This window comes from Branchiostoma floridae, chromosome 19, assembly GCF_000003815.2.
Source record: "Branchiostoma floridae strain S238N-H82 chromosome 19, Bfl_VNyyK, whole genome shotgun sequence".
Lineage (NCBI taxonomy): Eukaryota > Metazoa > Chordata > Leptocardii > Amphioxiformes > Branchiostomatidae > Branchiostoma > Branchiostoma floridae.
In genome coordinates, this window is record NC_049997.1 from 7,328,468 (window position 1) to 7,345,900 (window position 17,433).

At 40.9% G+C, this 17,433-nt stretch overlaps 1 protein-coding gene across 1 annotated transcript in view; it reads left to right on the top strand.

Moving 5' to 3' along the window:
• Nucleotides 1-16,916, top strand: part of LOC118406870 (CCR4-NOT transcription complex subunit 4-like) — a gene marked incomplete in the record, with an annotated part of 17,177 nt that extends 261 nt beyond the window's left edge. The window contains 5 exon segments of the mRNA XM_035807257.1: nucleotides 74-130; nucleotides 6,720-6,917; nucleotides 8,445-8,531; nucleotides 10,743-10,970; nucleotides 11,991-16,916. Of these exon segments, the coding sequence (XP_035663150.1) occupies nucleotides 74-130; nucleotides 6,720-6,917; nucleotides 8,445-8,531; nucleotides 10,743-10,970; nucleotides 11,991-13,733 (2,313 nt within the window).
• Nucleotides 16,917-17,433: the final 517 nt, after the last annotated feature.

Genomic DNA, 17,433 nt, shown 5'->3' on the forward strand with positions numbered 1-17,433 from the left:
GCTGTGCATGGAGCCGCTGGAGATGGATGATGTCACTTCTTTCCCGTGCACGTGCGGCTACCAGATCTGCGCTTTCTGCTGGCATCGCATCCGCACGGACGAGAACGGGCTCTGCCCCGCTTGCAGGAAGGTAGGCGGACCGACGTGTTACATGCCCCCCTCCCCACCCCTCCTCCGCCCGTCGCGGGCCCCTGGAATGTTGTGTGTCAAACGGCTCTCGCTGTTTTATATCACCATTAGGACAATTTGATTGAGTGATTAATCACTTCTTTAACTAATCTGGATGATATTCTCCACCCAGATCGTTTCGATCGCGTGTTTTTGGTTGTATTTTTCGGCTGCGAAGTCGTGTTGTCTGGCCCATGCCTGCATCTCCAGGCGTCAGTGATGGGCTATAATTATGCCCGGAATCACGGCGAGGAATGCCCGGGTCGTGACAAACATATCACAGTCACGGTGCACGGATGACACAGGACCGTGTGTGCAACACACACTCCTGCTATTGTGTCCCCAACACTTGCCCCAGAACTCAGACACAACTGAGGTAATAAACAAAATCCCAGAGTGCAACTATCAAGCCATCCCTACGTATCTGTAGTTGGTATGATCAGGTTTACAGGTATCTTTTTTAATCAAGCCGTATCACTGTCCTCAAGAGAAAAACTGTTCACTGTCTAGTATTGTGCGACAACAGTTCGCTCATAGCTCAGACACAACTGAGTTGATAAATAAAATCCCAAGAGCTGTATCAAATTCCATCCCTAGGTATCTATCTGTTTTTGACAATGATCAAATCTATAAGTATCTTCTTAAATCAAGCAGTATCACCGTCCTTTACACACAGTTTTTTAGTATTATGTCACAACAGTTGGCTCAGAATGAATTGGTATTCTACGAAGCCATTGTGAGTAATAGACGTCTATTACCAGTAGTCAATATTTGACAAAGATTGGCTTTGACAGTTTTCTGTTATTCACATGAACTACTCAAGTGGAATAACTGCCCTTTGATATAACACACTATCTTTTAAAAGTAAAACTCAAAGAAAATTGCATGTCCCCACATGAGGGTTAGACAGCTGGGTACAGTCAGACACAACAGCACACATATCATCATGCACATGCCGGCCACTCCCACCAGATATCCGCCAGGATTTCGTTTGGTCCACATTATTTTGATACCGTCGTAAAATCGCCATGTGGAATACCAACAATAAATCTTTCTTTATAACTGCTGAAATCAACTTTTGATTGATGATGGCAAAATAGTTTTCCTAATATTCATACAATTAGAGATCTTCTTCTTGAAATTTGAAACATACCGTTAGAAATAAGAATGATTCATGAAAACTGGTTTGTAATCATTCACAACTTGACTTTATTTCCTTAGATTCTATTCAAGAAAAAAAAGGCAAAAAGAAGATAAGAAAGTACTGGTCTTAGAAGAAAATTAGATTCCAAAGTTGCTGTACAAATTCCACTGTTACAAGTTACTTGTAGTTAGCTCTAAAATTTGATTCTGACAATGGTATATTCATTCCTTTAAATTTTTATGTAAAATGGTTTAAAGTTTTCCCTGAGATATTGTTCTCATTTGTTTCACTTCTGACAACCAATAATGTAAATTTGTGTGGCCTTGTCAGTGATAATTATTTTCAGCAATGCTGTGTAGTCATGAAATGATATTGGACTCATTCTATTTGGTATGATCTCTTTATATTAACCCTACCACAAGTTTTATTCTGAGTTCAAGTATCAAGACATTTTACAATTCATGCTACCCTTTGTTGTAAAACAATTGCTCACTTTCATCAACAATACCAGTTGACATGATCTTTGTTCCTCTCATTTGTCAATCCCCTCATTAGTATTATTTGATAATTAGGTGTGAAATCTGAAGCCTTTTCATGCCCCCATGTGGGTTGAGTTTGTAGTATGTGTTGATCAGTAATCCCTCCTTCTATCACACCCCTCAGTACTGAATAATATTAGTCAGGGCTCGAAATTCATTTTTTTGCACCTAGCCTGTGTTTACACAAGCTCTCGCCGGCTGGGCTTAATGACCCCCTCCCCCCGAGAAGCTCCTACGGGTGGCGGCAATTGTAGGGCCGGCCGCTAGGGGCTTGATTTTAGTCAGGCTATTTTGCACCCAGCTTAAAAAATTGGGTGCTACTGCACAAAAAAAATTTGGGTGCACCACTTGAATTTTAGTAGAATGTCAGAAAAACCTAATAACAAAACTTAGTTACATGCTATCAAATTCTAAACCAGTACCATGACAGACATTTTTATTATCTTTCTAACATTTAGATGTCAAGAATATGATGTATGCTAGTATACTTTGATATCTTAACCTACATAGACCCAAGAAAATATAATTGGGTGCACAGCTCCAATTTTGGGTGCACCTGGGTGCATATGCACCCAGTATTTCGAGCCCTGCTAGTACTGTAAATCTTGAAATGGTTGCCCTTTTTTCAGGTTTTATTTTTATGTTTTTCACACTCCGAATTCTTTACACTGCTAGTACATGTTTCCTATCTATTTCTACTGTGCTACAGAAAATAGTTTCATTGTTTAAAACACTGCTAAACCTCCTATTGCAAAATGAAGTTCCTGCAAAAACAACTAGATTTAAAGCAGATAGGAGCAACTCTGCTTACTATGATAGTATGAAGGAATGCACTTCCACGGCAAAAACATCCGTTCACCTCCTATTGCAAAATGAAGTCCCTGCAAAAACAACTGAATTTACAGTCGGTAGAAAGCAACTCCGCTTAGTATGAAGAATACACTTCCACTGCAAAAACATCCGTTCACCTCCTATGGCAAAATGAAGTCCCTGCAAAAACAACTGAATTTACAGTCGGTAGAAAGTAATACTGCGTAGTATGGCCAATACACTTCCAGTGTTGGAGTCAGTGGCTTTGTCCCATTGCCAGACAACAATTGATCATCCCAGCACTCTCTCCCCTCAGATGAGGGGAAACGTTTGAATTTAGTTGCCTAGCAACACGACCATGTCACTTTCCGAGGTACTTCCTTCGTGGTTGTACTTGTATCCTAGTGAGTGGTAGTTATGGTAAGTGGAAAATTAGGATTGAGGAGATGAGCAATTGGCAAATAACGCCTAATCGTTTACTTGCATAGACCAAATAGCCAGAGATGTTGGACAGTGATGTGAAATTCATTTTTGGAATCGCTGTACGTAACTGAAAGTACTGCACAGGAAAATTTTTGGGTACACAATATAGAGCAAAACAAAAAGCGAGGAAAACGTAATTATACATTCTTTACTGTTAGTGGTGTTTCTCTTCTAATTTTGAATCTAAAATTCTATACCTAACTGCAAAATGTTAATACAACAAAGGTTCATTTTTCTCAATGGCAAGAAAGAATACTAGTAAACAGTAGTACAAACAGCTGCACAAGCTTGAGATTTCTTCTGTATTGTATATGACTTGAACAGATTTGCACTATTGCAGTAAGCAGTAAGCTACTGATCCGACATCTGGAAAGACTTGGAAAGGTTCCAGAGGGAGAAATAAGATTCAGGATATGTAGGGCTTAGATTATCAGTTTTTACTGGACTACAGGGGATGTTGTTGACCTTCCTGTTACCGGGCCCTGTTATAGCCACTACAAATTTGGGGCCAAAAGGCTGGATTAGCAAGGAAAAGGTTAATATAACATGCAAATTTAGGACAGTTGAGGGTAGAATTCGATACAACCTAGCCAGAAGTTTTCATGGAGATCTTAATTCAGTTTTAATCTTCTACTTAATCTGCTTCCTGACCCTATTATCAATGCAGATTTAGTATGAAAAAGGCCACAAAAAATAAAACATCATCAGGGGGAAAATTTAAACATTCCAAAGGGTCCAAATCAGTGTTGATAATAAAATAGATTGTCTTGTTTGTTTACTGCGAACTCCACTGCCACTGCTAGGTCCATACTGATTCCAATCCATGGTTTTGTATTGTGCTTCTTTTATGATATGGTACCCTTACTTCTATCATAAAAATATACATTTTGCAGTACACTTTAACCACAGATACTATATTTAGTAGAGATAACAAAATGTCTAGCAAGCTTCCAAGTTCAATTTGTGCAGTATATGCTCTCGATCTGACATCCCAAAGGCAAAATTTCAATAGATTTGACTAAAGTTTGTAAAAACACAATATCAAGGTCCCAGACATGCTAAATGGAAGTAAAACAGTTCTAGTATATGTCATTGTTTACATACATCATGTATTACATAATGTCCAATCATATCAGAGTTTGATATTCGTAAGAGACTACAAAAATTCTAGTGTGTTACCAGTGTTTACTTTAATGTCATAAAAAACTGAAATTCTGATCCTTAGTCAATAGATTTGTGTCCGACCAGGGATGTAGCCAGCACCCGTCCTTCCGTCTTTTGACGGAATTTTGCAGCTGGGGACGGAAAAAAATGTTGCCCATTCCGTCCTCTGTGAGCAAAATTTAACACTTAAAATGCAGGAAATAGTGTTTCAGAGGGTCTACATTTCGAAATTTTCATTGGGAGCATGCCCCAGGACCCCTCTAGGAACGCTGCGCCAAAGCCATTAAAAATCGAGGGGACAGAAAATGATTTCTGGCTGGCTACAACCCTGTGTCTGACCATCATGTATTGCCTGAACAGGGTTACTAGCACAAGACGTTGTTTACATGTACAACACAATGTCCAGCCTAGACGGCCAGGCTATATTGGGAAGGTTGACCTGAGGCTCAACTTGACCCCTAATGACCTCCGCATATCTCGTGCCTGGGTGCCAAGTGGAAACAGTATGGTTCTAGTTGGTAGGAGCAAATATGGGGAGGGCTGGATGGTTGGGCAGCGTGCAAACTACCCACTTTCACACTTGCACATTGCAACCACTTCTTGCTTGGTGTAACTTACTTCTAAACTCAGGTTCCACAGGGTGCAACTTAGATTTTGAGCCTCAGAACTTGATGTTGTTCTCAATTTACTTGGAAGAAATAAATGGACCGTAGCAGCTCCATTTCATATTAGCCAAACATGTATGTATTGTATTTTTTTCCCCCAGAAATTAGTGAATTGTAGGTGGTGCAACTTGAAATTTAGTTGTGCAACCTAGTTTTTGCCCCAGGTTGCAATACTGTGCAACCTGGCTCAGAAAAGTATTTTGCACACTGTTGGGGGAAAGAAGACACAATTATTTTACTGTAAGTCATTTTGACTCAAAGTTTTAATTTTCTACTTTAGATATGGGGGGATTATTGCACACTTATTTTGCGGTAGAAGGAGAAAGAACTTTTCTGTTGTGTTTGTGGTTGAAACAATGCAATAGTTCAGTAGTAGTACATTCAAAACACATATTTGTGGTGTAATTTGAATTTGTGGAACAGAGGTGGAAGGTCGTGAAAATAAAATCACTGCAAACATACATTGTACAATGATAGTGGGAAATGAAATCAAAACCTCCCTATATGAAAGTTTCTATACCAGTATGTTTCTTTTATAAAAAAAGTTTCCTTTTTTAATGGACATGTAGTCTCTCAATACAAAATAATTTTTAAGAAACTTTGATGGAAATATTCATCAAGATTTCAAGTAGATACCTCAGTGTTTATTCAACAATCAACTCTAATTTCTATGTCAAATCTATCTCAATTAGCATTTGGGACTTGACTCTTTCTTGTATAATTTGATTACAAATGGAAACTAATTGTACCTTTCTACTTATAAGGATAGGTAAGCTTGATGCATTAGAATATTGATATGATTTCCTTAGAATTATTAATATAAATGTAGAAGGTTGTGATATTTAAGGTGGTTGCAGATGAATAGAAGGAAAGAGTTATAGTTTGTATGAATTATAATGTGTATGCATATGAGTAAAAAATGATAAGTAGTCAATCACAATCACAATTGATTAAAGATTAGATATCTTTGATTAAGTTTCTTAAAAACATGTGGGTACACTTGAGTTAAAACAGTCTGTCGTAAGTTGCAGTCACTATATGTATGAATTGCTTGTTTGTCTATTGTCAGCAGAAAGAAGCAGAGACATGGTCAAAGATGTTGAATTAGTTCATGTGAGATGCTGACTTCTTTAGAAGAGATGCTGTTCCAATGATATTGACTTACAATGTAGTTCAGTGCCCAGAAAGGTTTGCCTTGTACTGGGTTTGTAGTAGAGCATTACCAGTATTGTGATGACAGTACCAGATATGTCTAGATTTGGTGTTTTATACAATGTAGCATCATGTGAAAATGGCAGTTATAGTGATTCTAATGCTTTTCATAACTATAAAATCTTGCCCAAATGTACATTAAGCAGGGCTCGAAAGACTTTTTTTTTGCATACCTACACTGGTGCAGGTAACATTGAAAATTACCTGCACCAGACAAATTTTACCTGCACCACTCTGAATTTAGGAAGTATGAATCATACTAATATTGTTCAGAAACTATTGCTATTTTCTCTTGTATACTTTTGGGGCGTTAACTTTCTATATGCTGCTAATAATAATCCACGTACACCTACATTATATGACATTTATGTATAAAACCCAGTACATGGATCAGTGCAGCTTAGGTGCAGGTAGACATCAGAAATACCTGCACAGCTCCAATTTTACCTGCACTAACCTGCATATGCAGGTGGTATTTCGAGCTCTGCATTAAGACATCAAAGTCCTGACAATTTTTCTCCTGTTGTCCTCCAGCAATACCCCGAGGACCCTGCGGAGTTCAAGCCCCTGTCACAGGAGGAACTGCAGAGGATAAAGAACGAGCGAAAACAGAAGGATCTGGCCAGGAAACAGAAGATCTCCGAGAGCAGGAAACACCTGGCCAACGTCAGGGTGGTGCAGAAGAACCTCGTCTTCGTGGTCGGGCTGTCTCCAAGACTCGCAGATCCAGAGGTAAGGAGTCTTAAACTTTAAGACTGTCTCCAAAATGCAGATCCAGAGGTAAGGAGTCTTAAACATTTAGACTGTCTCCAAGATGCAGATCCAGAGGTAAGGAGTCTTAGTTCGTAAACTCTTAGTTTTAGTTAAAGATTGTCTCCAAGACTCGCAGATACAGAGGTAAGGAGTCTTAAACTTTAAGACTGTCTCCAAGATGCAGGTCCAGAGGTAAGGAGTCTTAGTTCATAAACTTTTAGATTGTCATTAGTCCTTAAAGACTGTCTCCAAGACTCGCAGATCCAGAGGTAAGTTTAAGGAGTCTTATTTTACTCTAAATCCTTAAGATTGCCTCCAACGTGTCCAAGACTCGCAGATCCAGAGGTATTGAGTCTTAGTCCTTAAAGACTGTCTCCAAGATGCAGATCTAGAGGTATGGATATTTATAAACAAGTGGTAGGAAGTGCAGAAGAACTGTTGCAGACCCTGACGTATATGTAAGGAGTTTTAAACTTTTAAGTTTAAAAGCTTATGGTAAGTAGTCTTGTGTAGGAAGTTCCAAAACTTGCAAAAGTGGTTGGACCCAAGGTAAGGAGTCCTAGAACTTAAAAGATTTGAAAATGTGCAGAATCCAAAGAAAAATATTTCAGGATTGTGGTAAGTGGTGTTAAACTTTAAAGATTGTGTTCAACACTCAGAGTCAGAGATCCTGAGGTACAGAGTCTAGAAATTGAAAGACTTGTGGCAGGTCCTAGACTGGAAAGATTGTTGTAAGGAGTCTTAGGCTTTAAAGATTATCTCCTAATATACCTAGAGACCTGACAGCTCTAGAGATAAAGAGCCTTGTGTTTAGCTTCTAACGCCCTGACTTGATGGCTTTTTTAATCAGTGTCACGTAAGTATGATTGTATGTATTTAGATTTGTGAATTTTCAGTATGTTAGGTCATGGTGCTGTCAGTGTTATAGATGGATACTTTCTTTCTAGACTTTTTGGTTTTAGACATTTCAGTTTTGGCTCTTAACCCTAGTTTGGCCCAAGGATAGACTATGAGACACGTACACAAATCATCTAATCACCACATGTGTGTTCTCCATGGAGGAGGTATGTGGTCACCACAATGTGAGATGCTGCCGAACATCAGGCTATCACCATGGTAACCTGGCAACCAATCAAACACACCCACGACCTTTGCACTGCTACTGTAAATCCGTTAGAGTTTGCTTCGCCTAGATTTCATTCAAATATAAATGCTGTCTTCTTAACTACAGCATATCTTAAAGAAACTTAAACTGTTGTTTTATTTTTGCACTTTTTGTAGAAACTACTTCACTGCTAATTCAGTTCCACATTTCCAATGTAAGTTTTTGTATTGCAACTAATGGTGGAGTGCATGTACTTTAGGATTGTTTCAATTGTGAATCTAAAATATCAGAATACTGTGAAATAAAATAACCACAAAATAAAGCAAATTTACAGTACAGAAGAATTTTTTGTGGAATCTGAATAATAGTAGAATTTACATTTAATGATGAATTTTTTCCAGGTACTGAAGAAACATGAGTACTTTGGGAAGTTTGGGAAGATCCACAAAGTGGTCATCAACAACAACACATCATATGCAGGTGCTCAGGTAAGGCACTGATTATACTTGTTTTCCTAATACCCCCCTCACATGTAGCGAAAATCGATCAGACGATGAGTCTGCGAGCTCTAAATTAGGAGGAGGCAGGAAGGGGGAAACTCTGCCATTTCTTCGTCGGCAGCAGGGTCATGCCTCCTCGTAATTTTGAGCTCGCAGACTCGTCGTCCGATCGATTTTGGCTACATGTGAGGGGGGTATAAGCATATTTCATGAGAGAGTCTGTATTTCATGTATATGAAAATTTTGGCTACATATGATATTGATACTCTATAGTTAAATTCATCGCTGCCAAAAACAGAACTCTTAACTTCAGCAGACCAAAGCAGTTTATACCTAACCATCTGTCAATTTTCATCTGCAGGCTATTTCATTTTTTTCATTGGTTGTCTTTTCTTCTGTTGTTCTGCCTATTTACATGTACTTTGTATTTATATACAGTGAAACTTGTATAAGCGACCACGTCCATAAGACGACCATCGGCCTATTACGACCGCTTTTGGCCGGTCCCGATTTTCCTCCCCATTGACACAAGCATTAAGCAACGTGGCCAAAGCGACCACTTGTCTTCTGTGACCGCGACCACCCCGAATCCGGTCCGCCCGCGACCGAAATGTTGCCGAAGACGACCGCGTCATTTTCAAGTGTGTAGTGGCCTCGATTTTTGATGATATCTGGCGGCAAATCCGCTAAAATCGGCTTGTGTTTTGGCGAAGAAAACTTGCCGAAACGACTGCGTCATTTTCAAGACTGTAGCAACTGTCGATATTTGATGATAACTCGCGAGAAATATCGCTAAAATTGGCTTATGTTTTGGCAACTAAAATGTGACCGAAACCACGGCGTCATTTTCAAGGGTATAACAACATCAATTTTTTTATTATAACTGCCGGGAAATTACGGCAAACTCATGTGTTTGGGTTCTGTTATTCGCGCCGAGCCAAAATCAAACATGGCGCCCAAGAGGTCAAACGGTGTCATTGGGAAAGTCCACTGAAGTGTAGGTAAAAATGTTGCGTGCGTTGTTATTGTACTCTACATTTAAATCCTACAAAATGCAAATTTATTTTAATAAAACTTGTTTGAAGTAAAGATAACAGATATAAAATATCTTTATGACTTTATAACACATTTTATTAGAGAATAAAAGGTGTCTGTGTGTCTTTTTAAGAAACTGCTCCCCTTGCTTCTAGTGAAGCGTCCATTTGTCAACATGAGTCATGTTTAGAAGCGTCGGTGGGGTTAAACTTGTTTTTCTCGGCAAATTTTCGCCTTCTAGGCAGCGTTGAGACTTTAAGACCCGCGCCAGAAGAGAAACAAACTCACACGCATTATTTTCATGGGTAACATCGTTGAAATGAACCATTTATTTTTCTGTCGTGCTGCCGATTTGAAAGAAGGTTCCCGTCTTGTCGGGCATGTGTGCGCATGCTTTTTGTTATGGCGGTAAGCTCCCCAACTTATTTCTGGCCCGTTGGCTGTGATTCACAAAGTAAAGATAGGCAATTAGCGTTGCTAACATGAAAATCGCATTTTAAAACGCTCGTGGGGCGTCGGGTTCTCCACCGAAAACAGCGATGTTTTTGTAAGCAATATGTAAATGGACCATTGTCTTGACGGTGTCGCCTATTCACAAGTTTTTGACAGACAATGCCGGCGGGGAAAATGACGCTGCTCCGGCTACAAAAAGCTACGAAAATTTGAAAGAAAAGCCCTAAATTTTGGAAACTTTTCAATTTTACATCAGTTGGTATAACAATACTATATATGAATCATACAGGAAGACAGTTCAACAGTGATAATATTTCTCATGTGCAAATGTACAGGTTCGTGGAATTAAACTATTTTAAAGACCATTAACTTTGAAATCATTGTGTCTGTCCTATCTTGTCAATTTTTCTTTCTTTGCACAAGAAGACCACGTGTCTAAAACGACCACTTTGCACTGGTCCCCAGGGTGGTCTTCTTAAACAAGTTTCACTGTACTACAATAGAAATTGGTGTGCACTAGAGTTTATCACGAGAATTGACTGATATTTCATTTCAGCAGACTATTATGTTAATTAGTATGTTAAGTCTTATTCTATACACCTATTTTGTACTCTGTGTAATAGTAGTTGCCATACACTGTACCATGTACAAATGTCGTGCAAGTTCTCTATATATCTCATTCCTAATCACTTGGCAAATTTCTCTCCGAAGGGTCCTAGTGCAAGTGCGTATGTCACGTTTGTCCGTTCGGAGGACGCGTTGCGGGCGATACAGACGGTCAACAACGCGCACGTGGACGGGAGAACGCTGAAGGCTTCGCTGGGGACGACAAAGTACTGCAGCCACTTCCTGAAGGGTGCGCAGTGTCAGAAACCGGACTGCATGTACCTACACGAGCTGGGGGACGAGGCTGCCAGCTTCACCAAAGAAGACATGCAGGTAAGGTTACAACTTAAAGTGCCAGTGAAATGAAGTTTCTTCTATCATTGACATAAGGATTTGGTCTAGATCTAAATCAAAGTCAACTGTATAATGTTTGCTCTTTTGATGGGACAAATAGTATTGGGTCATGAAGTCACAGAAAGTACTCCTACTCCTAGCCAGACTAGCTAATAGAGGAGTCCTTTCTATGTCGTCACAACCTTTTGCTAATTTGTCAAAGAATACTTCACCAAAGAAGACATGCAGGTAAGCAGGGTTGACGAGTCCAATAGTCCGATTGTTCCAGGCAAGTGAAAGTGCCAATCGGGCATGTCCTACCCAACTTACCTGATGGGGCAAGTAAGATTTTTCCAGGAGTGCGCCCCCTAATCTCACTTAAGTTTTGAGTGCTGAGGCTTTTGCTGTTGTTTTTCCCAAGTTCGCTGTCAATTAAAGAGCACACGGTCTACAATTGCTTTGAATATATCATGTGTTTTCATGAATAACGTTTACATGAACAATGGTGGAAATTACATTTCTCTGACACTGTAGATTCTTGGCGCTCATTCTTAATTGGCAGGAAACAATCAATCATTGATATTTCTGTTATTTTGTGGGTTTGTGGTAAATTGTTTTCCATGACTTCTTCATTTGATCAGCTTGGTACAATAATGTTCCATCTTTTGAAGAGAGCAAGATTTTTATGGAACAGGGAAAGATTAAAATGCATGTTTGGCTGTTAGTAATGGAATAGTTTTGCTGCCTTATATGCTACTTTAAATGCATTTAACTTTGCAAGGGTTTGATTTTGCGGTCGCGGGAAAACGTTTTTGTGGTGGTTTTAAGTTAGCGGTAGTGCCACAGATTGTAGCCACATAGTATAATGGATAAATGATGGCGATGGTTTTTAAGTTTGCAGTGAAATGGCTACCGAGAAAACCACGAACAATTCTGCATTTACTGTATTGGTATTTCAAAACTGTACAGAAGTTGCCTGATTATGATACATAACACATGTTTTTAATGTTTTGTGAACAGATGGGAAAACATCAGGAGTACGAACAGAAGTTACTGGAGGATCTGTACAGGAGTCAGTCAGGCCAGCTCGGTACGGCCACTCCCGCAGCAACACCATCAGTCGAGAAAAACAGATTAAACAACACAGAGAAAAGTAAAGCCAACGCAACGGCCCTCCCTAGGAAAATATCCCCCTCCCCTCCCACGGTACAACCCACGAAAGGCGGACCCGCAAAAGATCCCTGGCCAACGTTACAACAGACCAACAAACCCAACGACAGAGTCATAGGCAGCAGTGCAAATGGAATAGGCGGGGGGCAGCAAGCAGCCAATCAGAAACCTCCAGACATCCTCAGACTCCAGTCCGACAGCCAATCAAACGACCCGTTCCACAGCAACTCCAAAGAGATTTTACCCCCCTCCTCCACCTCCCCCCTCACACCCCCCAAGCTGGGAAGCCCCACACAGAATTCTACACATTTCAAGAATCCGTTTGAAATCGGCGACCTCTCGCAGTCCCTGTTCTCTCACAACGACTTCCGCAGAATATCGGCGGTGCCTCCCCAGCCGCCCCAGGCCGTGGTGCCACCACACATCCCGCCCATCGAGCCCCCTGCCGACCAGCAAGGCCTCGGTCTCTCCAACGACAGTCTTCCAGTGGAAAGCACGGACACTGATTGGCAGGCCGCCTTCGGGTTTGGAACATCGAGCAAACAGGAGGACGACCTGGGATTCGACCCTTGGGATGAATCCGCGAAGGCGCTGGCGGATCTCATGGAGAAAGAGCTGAAAACGGAGGCTGGCGGCGGCAGGGACGAATTCTCCCGCGGCAGGGACGCGCTGCACCAGTCGATGCCAAACCATTTTCAGCAGCACTACAACAACCCTTCACAGTTGCCGCCGGCAACGTCCCAGCTCCCGCCCCGTTACCAGGCCAACCAGGCCCCGCCCTTCAACAGCATGGCGGGCTCCAGAATGCCATTCATGGGGAACTTCGCTCCGGAGGCCTCGGCGCAGAACAGCGCGCCTTGGATGCAGTATCCGCAACCAGGCCTGCCCGGATTCAACCCAGGGTTTTTCGATAACTTCGGGAACGTTAACGGTCCCACGCTGGTTAGACCCCCGGGGTTCGGACTGTCGCGGGATAATGCTTCGATGAACTCGGACATTGATATGAAAGACTGGCAGGAGGGTTTGAGATCGTTGCTGCCAAACATAAATATCCACTTTGGTCCACCGATGCCGCCACAGGGTAGCAATTCACCTCCGCTTCCCCACCTCCAACCACAACAACACAACCTTCTCCCCTCACATAAATGGCCACCATCACAGTTGCAAAGACAGCCCATGCCCCCACCCCAACAACAACAGCCCCCACCCCAACAACAACAACAGCCACCACCACAACAACAGTCAGTTTCACAGCAGCCTCCGTTTTGGTTACCCGACCCGGCCATCATCACGTGCACTCCAACCAACCCCTCCAACTCCGTAGAAAACAGCACCGGCTTGTCAGAAAGTCCGCCACACTGGATGAAGTCCCTACAGGCGCTCACAGAAATGGATTCGCCCACAACGCCACACACACCCTTCATGGCACAACAACAACAACAACAACAACAACAGCAGCAGCAGCAGCCACACTTTCCATTCAGAGGTCCCACATGGCCAACACAAGCTCCCCCGCCAGGATTCCAGCCACAGAACAGACCACCAGCCAAGCCCACAGAAGTACCGCAGACCAGCTCATTGGACTCACACTGACAACAGAACAGTTGCTGTCCTCACACACACCATTCTTCCTACCTACATACATCTGCATGATTTCAGTTTTCGCTACCATGGAATGAATTCTACGGAGGAAGGTAACATGAGCTTCGTCTGCATGATCATCACGTTTCGCTGCCTACAAAACCTGCATGTTGTGACAGACTATGTTCCTTGTGCTGCGGAAAAGAAGGGTTTGTGAACCGTTGTGGAAAAACGAGACAGAGAGAGAGAGAGACTTTTCAGCCAGTTTATGGATGAAAAACATGAACCTATCCAACCCAAGGACTGGATTAAACCTTTTCCCCAATGCTGCTTCTGTGTTATGTGGAAAAAAAAACAGCAACAAAAGAAGTACATGTTACAATAAGTTGGGACTCATCTTCTTTTAGGTCTGTATGTAGTGCATTTTTCACTGTACTGCTAGGGGCAGTATCCTCAATTAACTGTGCATCTCTGTGGTTAACTGCATTTCTGTAAACTGTGATTTCAAGATACTGTAAGCTTGCACCTCTGTACCAATATGCCTTTCTGATAAATGGATGCTATGGAATGCTCCATTCCTATATTGAGGCTGTCTTCACATGTCTTCATTTGGTCAGAAACCATAAAACCACAAATTGCCAAAAATGAAAGCATCTTTCATTTTGCAGTTACCATCCGGTTTTCAAACAAAATGAAACATACTGCCTGTTCATACAAGGTGCAGATCAATTACCAAAAGTATGTTAGTTTTTTTATTTCAAATTTGTGCTCATTGTAGAAGATGAGGCGAATTTGACTCTTACTTTGTGTCCTTGCGTACTGTACAAGTTTCTTATCGTTCCGAATTTGATGTCCCCTCAAAATTACGAAAAAGGCATACTGGTGTTATGAGGTTCATGTCTGGTTAGGAAAAACACAGGGTAGATGCTGCTTATTTGATCAGAACTTACAGAACACTATGCAAATGCACCGTACCTTGTCTTACTACACTGTATATTCAAGATGAGCAAATTTATTACTATAATATTAGGTTTACTGTGAGTGGAGTTTTGAGGTTTTAGAAAATGTCGTTATCAGCCGTTCTTTGCAATGAATTGAAATAGACATCAGCATGATCTATTGTTTGGACAAGAATGGAGTATACTGAACAGGTTCAAATTGTGCTGCAGATGCAGTAGGTAGAAGTGTGATTTGGGGAAGGGAAGCAGGCAGGCAAAATCTATATTTCATTGTGAAGAAAACCATCTATTGTAATACCACAATTTATAGACAGAAAATGATGGACTACCCTTGATGATCGAGTAAGTACGTTTTTCAAACAGATGACACGATACTTTGTTACAAGTTCGAGAAAGGTTTTTAATTTTCCAGTTATGCTGAGATACAAGTCAAGTGGGAAATAATGGACAGTAAAGAAGAATGTCAGTCTTGGTCCCTGTAAAGTTTCTCAATGAATTTTCTGTGGGCACTATTGGGTTCCCAAATACTGTGTTAAACTCCACTCACAGTAAATGTTTATAGATGAATTTGCATATCTTGAGTGCACTGCTGGTATAAAGTCATGTTTAGAGTTTTGTAACAGAAACTGGAACACTTTCTGTATGGTGTTTAACTCCGATTGGTCACTTTTTCAACATTTGGTTTTTAAAACTTTGTCTTAAAAGTTGCAACATCTCAAAAGTTCTGTCCAAAAAGTTTATTTCATCTTTTTCAAGAATATCTTAAGATTACCATCCCTTCTTCTAAGGAGTGCAATTGAATTTATATCAGCATCATGTAATCTCTTCTTTGACTAATCTGTTTCATAGAAAAAATGTAGTTGCCATGGCAGAATAGTTTGGCCAATCAGAGTGCACTTTGACATTGGTTGCCTTGACAACATGTTCTGACCAATCAAAGTGCAAGCTGAAGATCACCCGATAAGATGCCATGGCGACATGAGTAATACATTGCAAAACAAGTGGACACAGGATCCAAAAATTTGTAGGTTGAATCTAAAGTCTTTGTTCTGTTGAAATGAAGGACAATCCCTGTAGCTGCAGCTTTCATATTGGTTGTGAAGTAATGTCACGAACAAACTATGGTCTTAGCAAGGTTTTGCCTATTGGTTTTCTACTTTTAGTACTGTATATGTAATCACTTTGATTGTGGCACTCAATGTGAAATGTAGTAGTATAGTATGCAGAACATTACAGTGCACACTCAATTCAAGGACCACAAGTGATGGTGGATGTTGCCTTAGAGCTATTCCTCTTGGCTGCGAGGAACATTTCTGTAAGACAAAGGCATCATTCTCAAGTCAAGAATATATCCTCATTTCACATATGGTGGTAGGCCCTGATGTTGAGTGCACACTGTATGGCTTAGACTTGGAGTCCTCTGTAAGGGCATGGGCACATGTACACTTGTTGGATAAGCCAACATTTTTCTATACTGGTAGTGAGTGTCTATTCTTTACTAGATCCAATGTAGTTACCTACCACTTGCATGTGGTGTGTGAAAGAAAAGAACAAAAACACTTGCTTCGTAGTCATTGTAGTGTTGAGAGGAAGGCATATACTCTGATTTCATGCACGGCAGTACTTTAGTCAGGCCTTCTGATTAATGCATAGAGAAAAAATGTTTGTGCAAAAACCGAAAAGAAAACTTTTTAAGAATCATCGTCATCCATTAGCAGTTGTATCTCACGCTGATCTACCACTTCATACCATACTGCTAAGGATTGTTATTTGTTTGTATCGTATACATAGAAAAGACAAAGTATGTATTTAATGTTACAATAACTATTATAGATATAAATGCGTTAGTAGTCCAGGATTCCACTACCTTAGTGAGCATCGTTTAGAAAGAAACTGTATGTTGGTAATAGTGTCCGAAGTGTGCTGTATAGCTACTAGGTAACTTCCTTAATATTTAGGTGCCCCTGCCTTGCTTGAAAGGACTCTTAGTCTTACTGCATTCTTGAAATATGTTCTTGTAGCATTGTTTCTCATCCTTTGTATGCTTTAAGGTTTACTCTTATTTCCTGGCAGCTGCCAAACGATTCAAGCCATGTCCCAAAAGTTGAATAGCAAAAAAACGGCAGAAAAATGTACAACAGAAGCAAAGAAGGTTCTTTCCTGTCCTTGGGTTGGATTGGGAAAAGTAATGACATGTAAGAACGTATTGAGAATAAAGAAACAAATGGTTACCTGATGTTATTTGTGTAGGGTTATGAAAAAAAATCACTCAATACTCATGTAGAAATTGAGAGGGGCGAGTAAGAACAGAAAGAAACAAACATGCCAACACCCGGGATCGAACCAGATTACAAATCGTGACCGCTATCGCTATCGCCACAAAAGCTCTAGAGCCCTTGGGCAAAGACGGTAGGCGGTATTTGAACACCACTGTTACACCATGCTTTGCCCTAAACCCTAGAAAGTTTAAGTGTGACCGGCAGTCTCACAGCGCCAACTATCGATATTGGTTAGTGCTGCACTTGCTCACACACGGTCTCAGCGTAAGCTATCAACATTACTTCCGAAAATAGTTTCATCAGGTTGGTAGAATATAGGATGAAGGAGAATTCTTGTTACTCAACCAGTGGGTACTTACATAGCTTACGTTTCGATGTCTCTCAAACAACTTCAGCACACCTCAATACAAATAGTCGGCGTCGTCTGACTGTAGTGCAGACAAACATATCATAGGGTATAGGGCTACGCGTGGG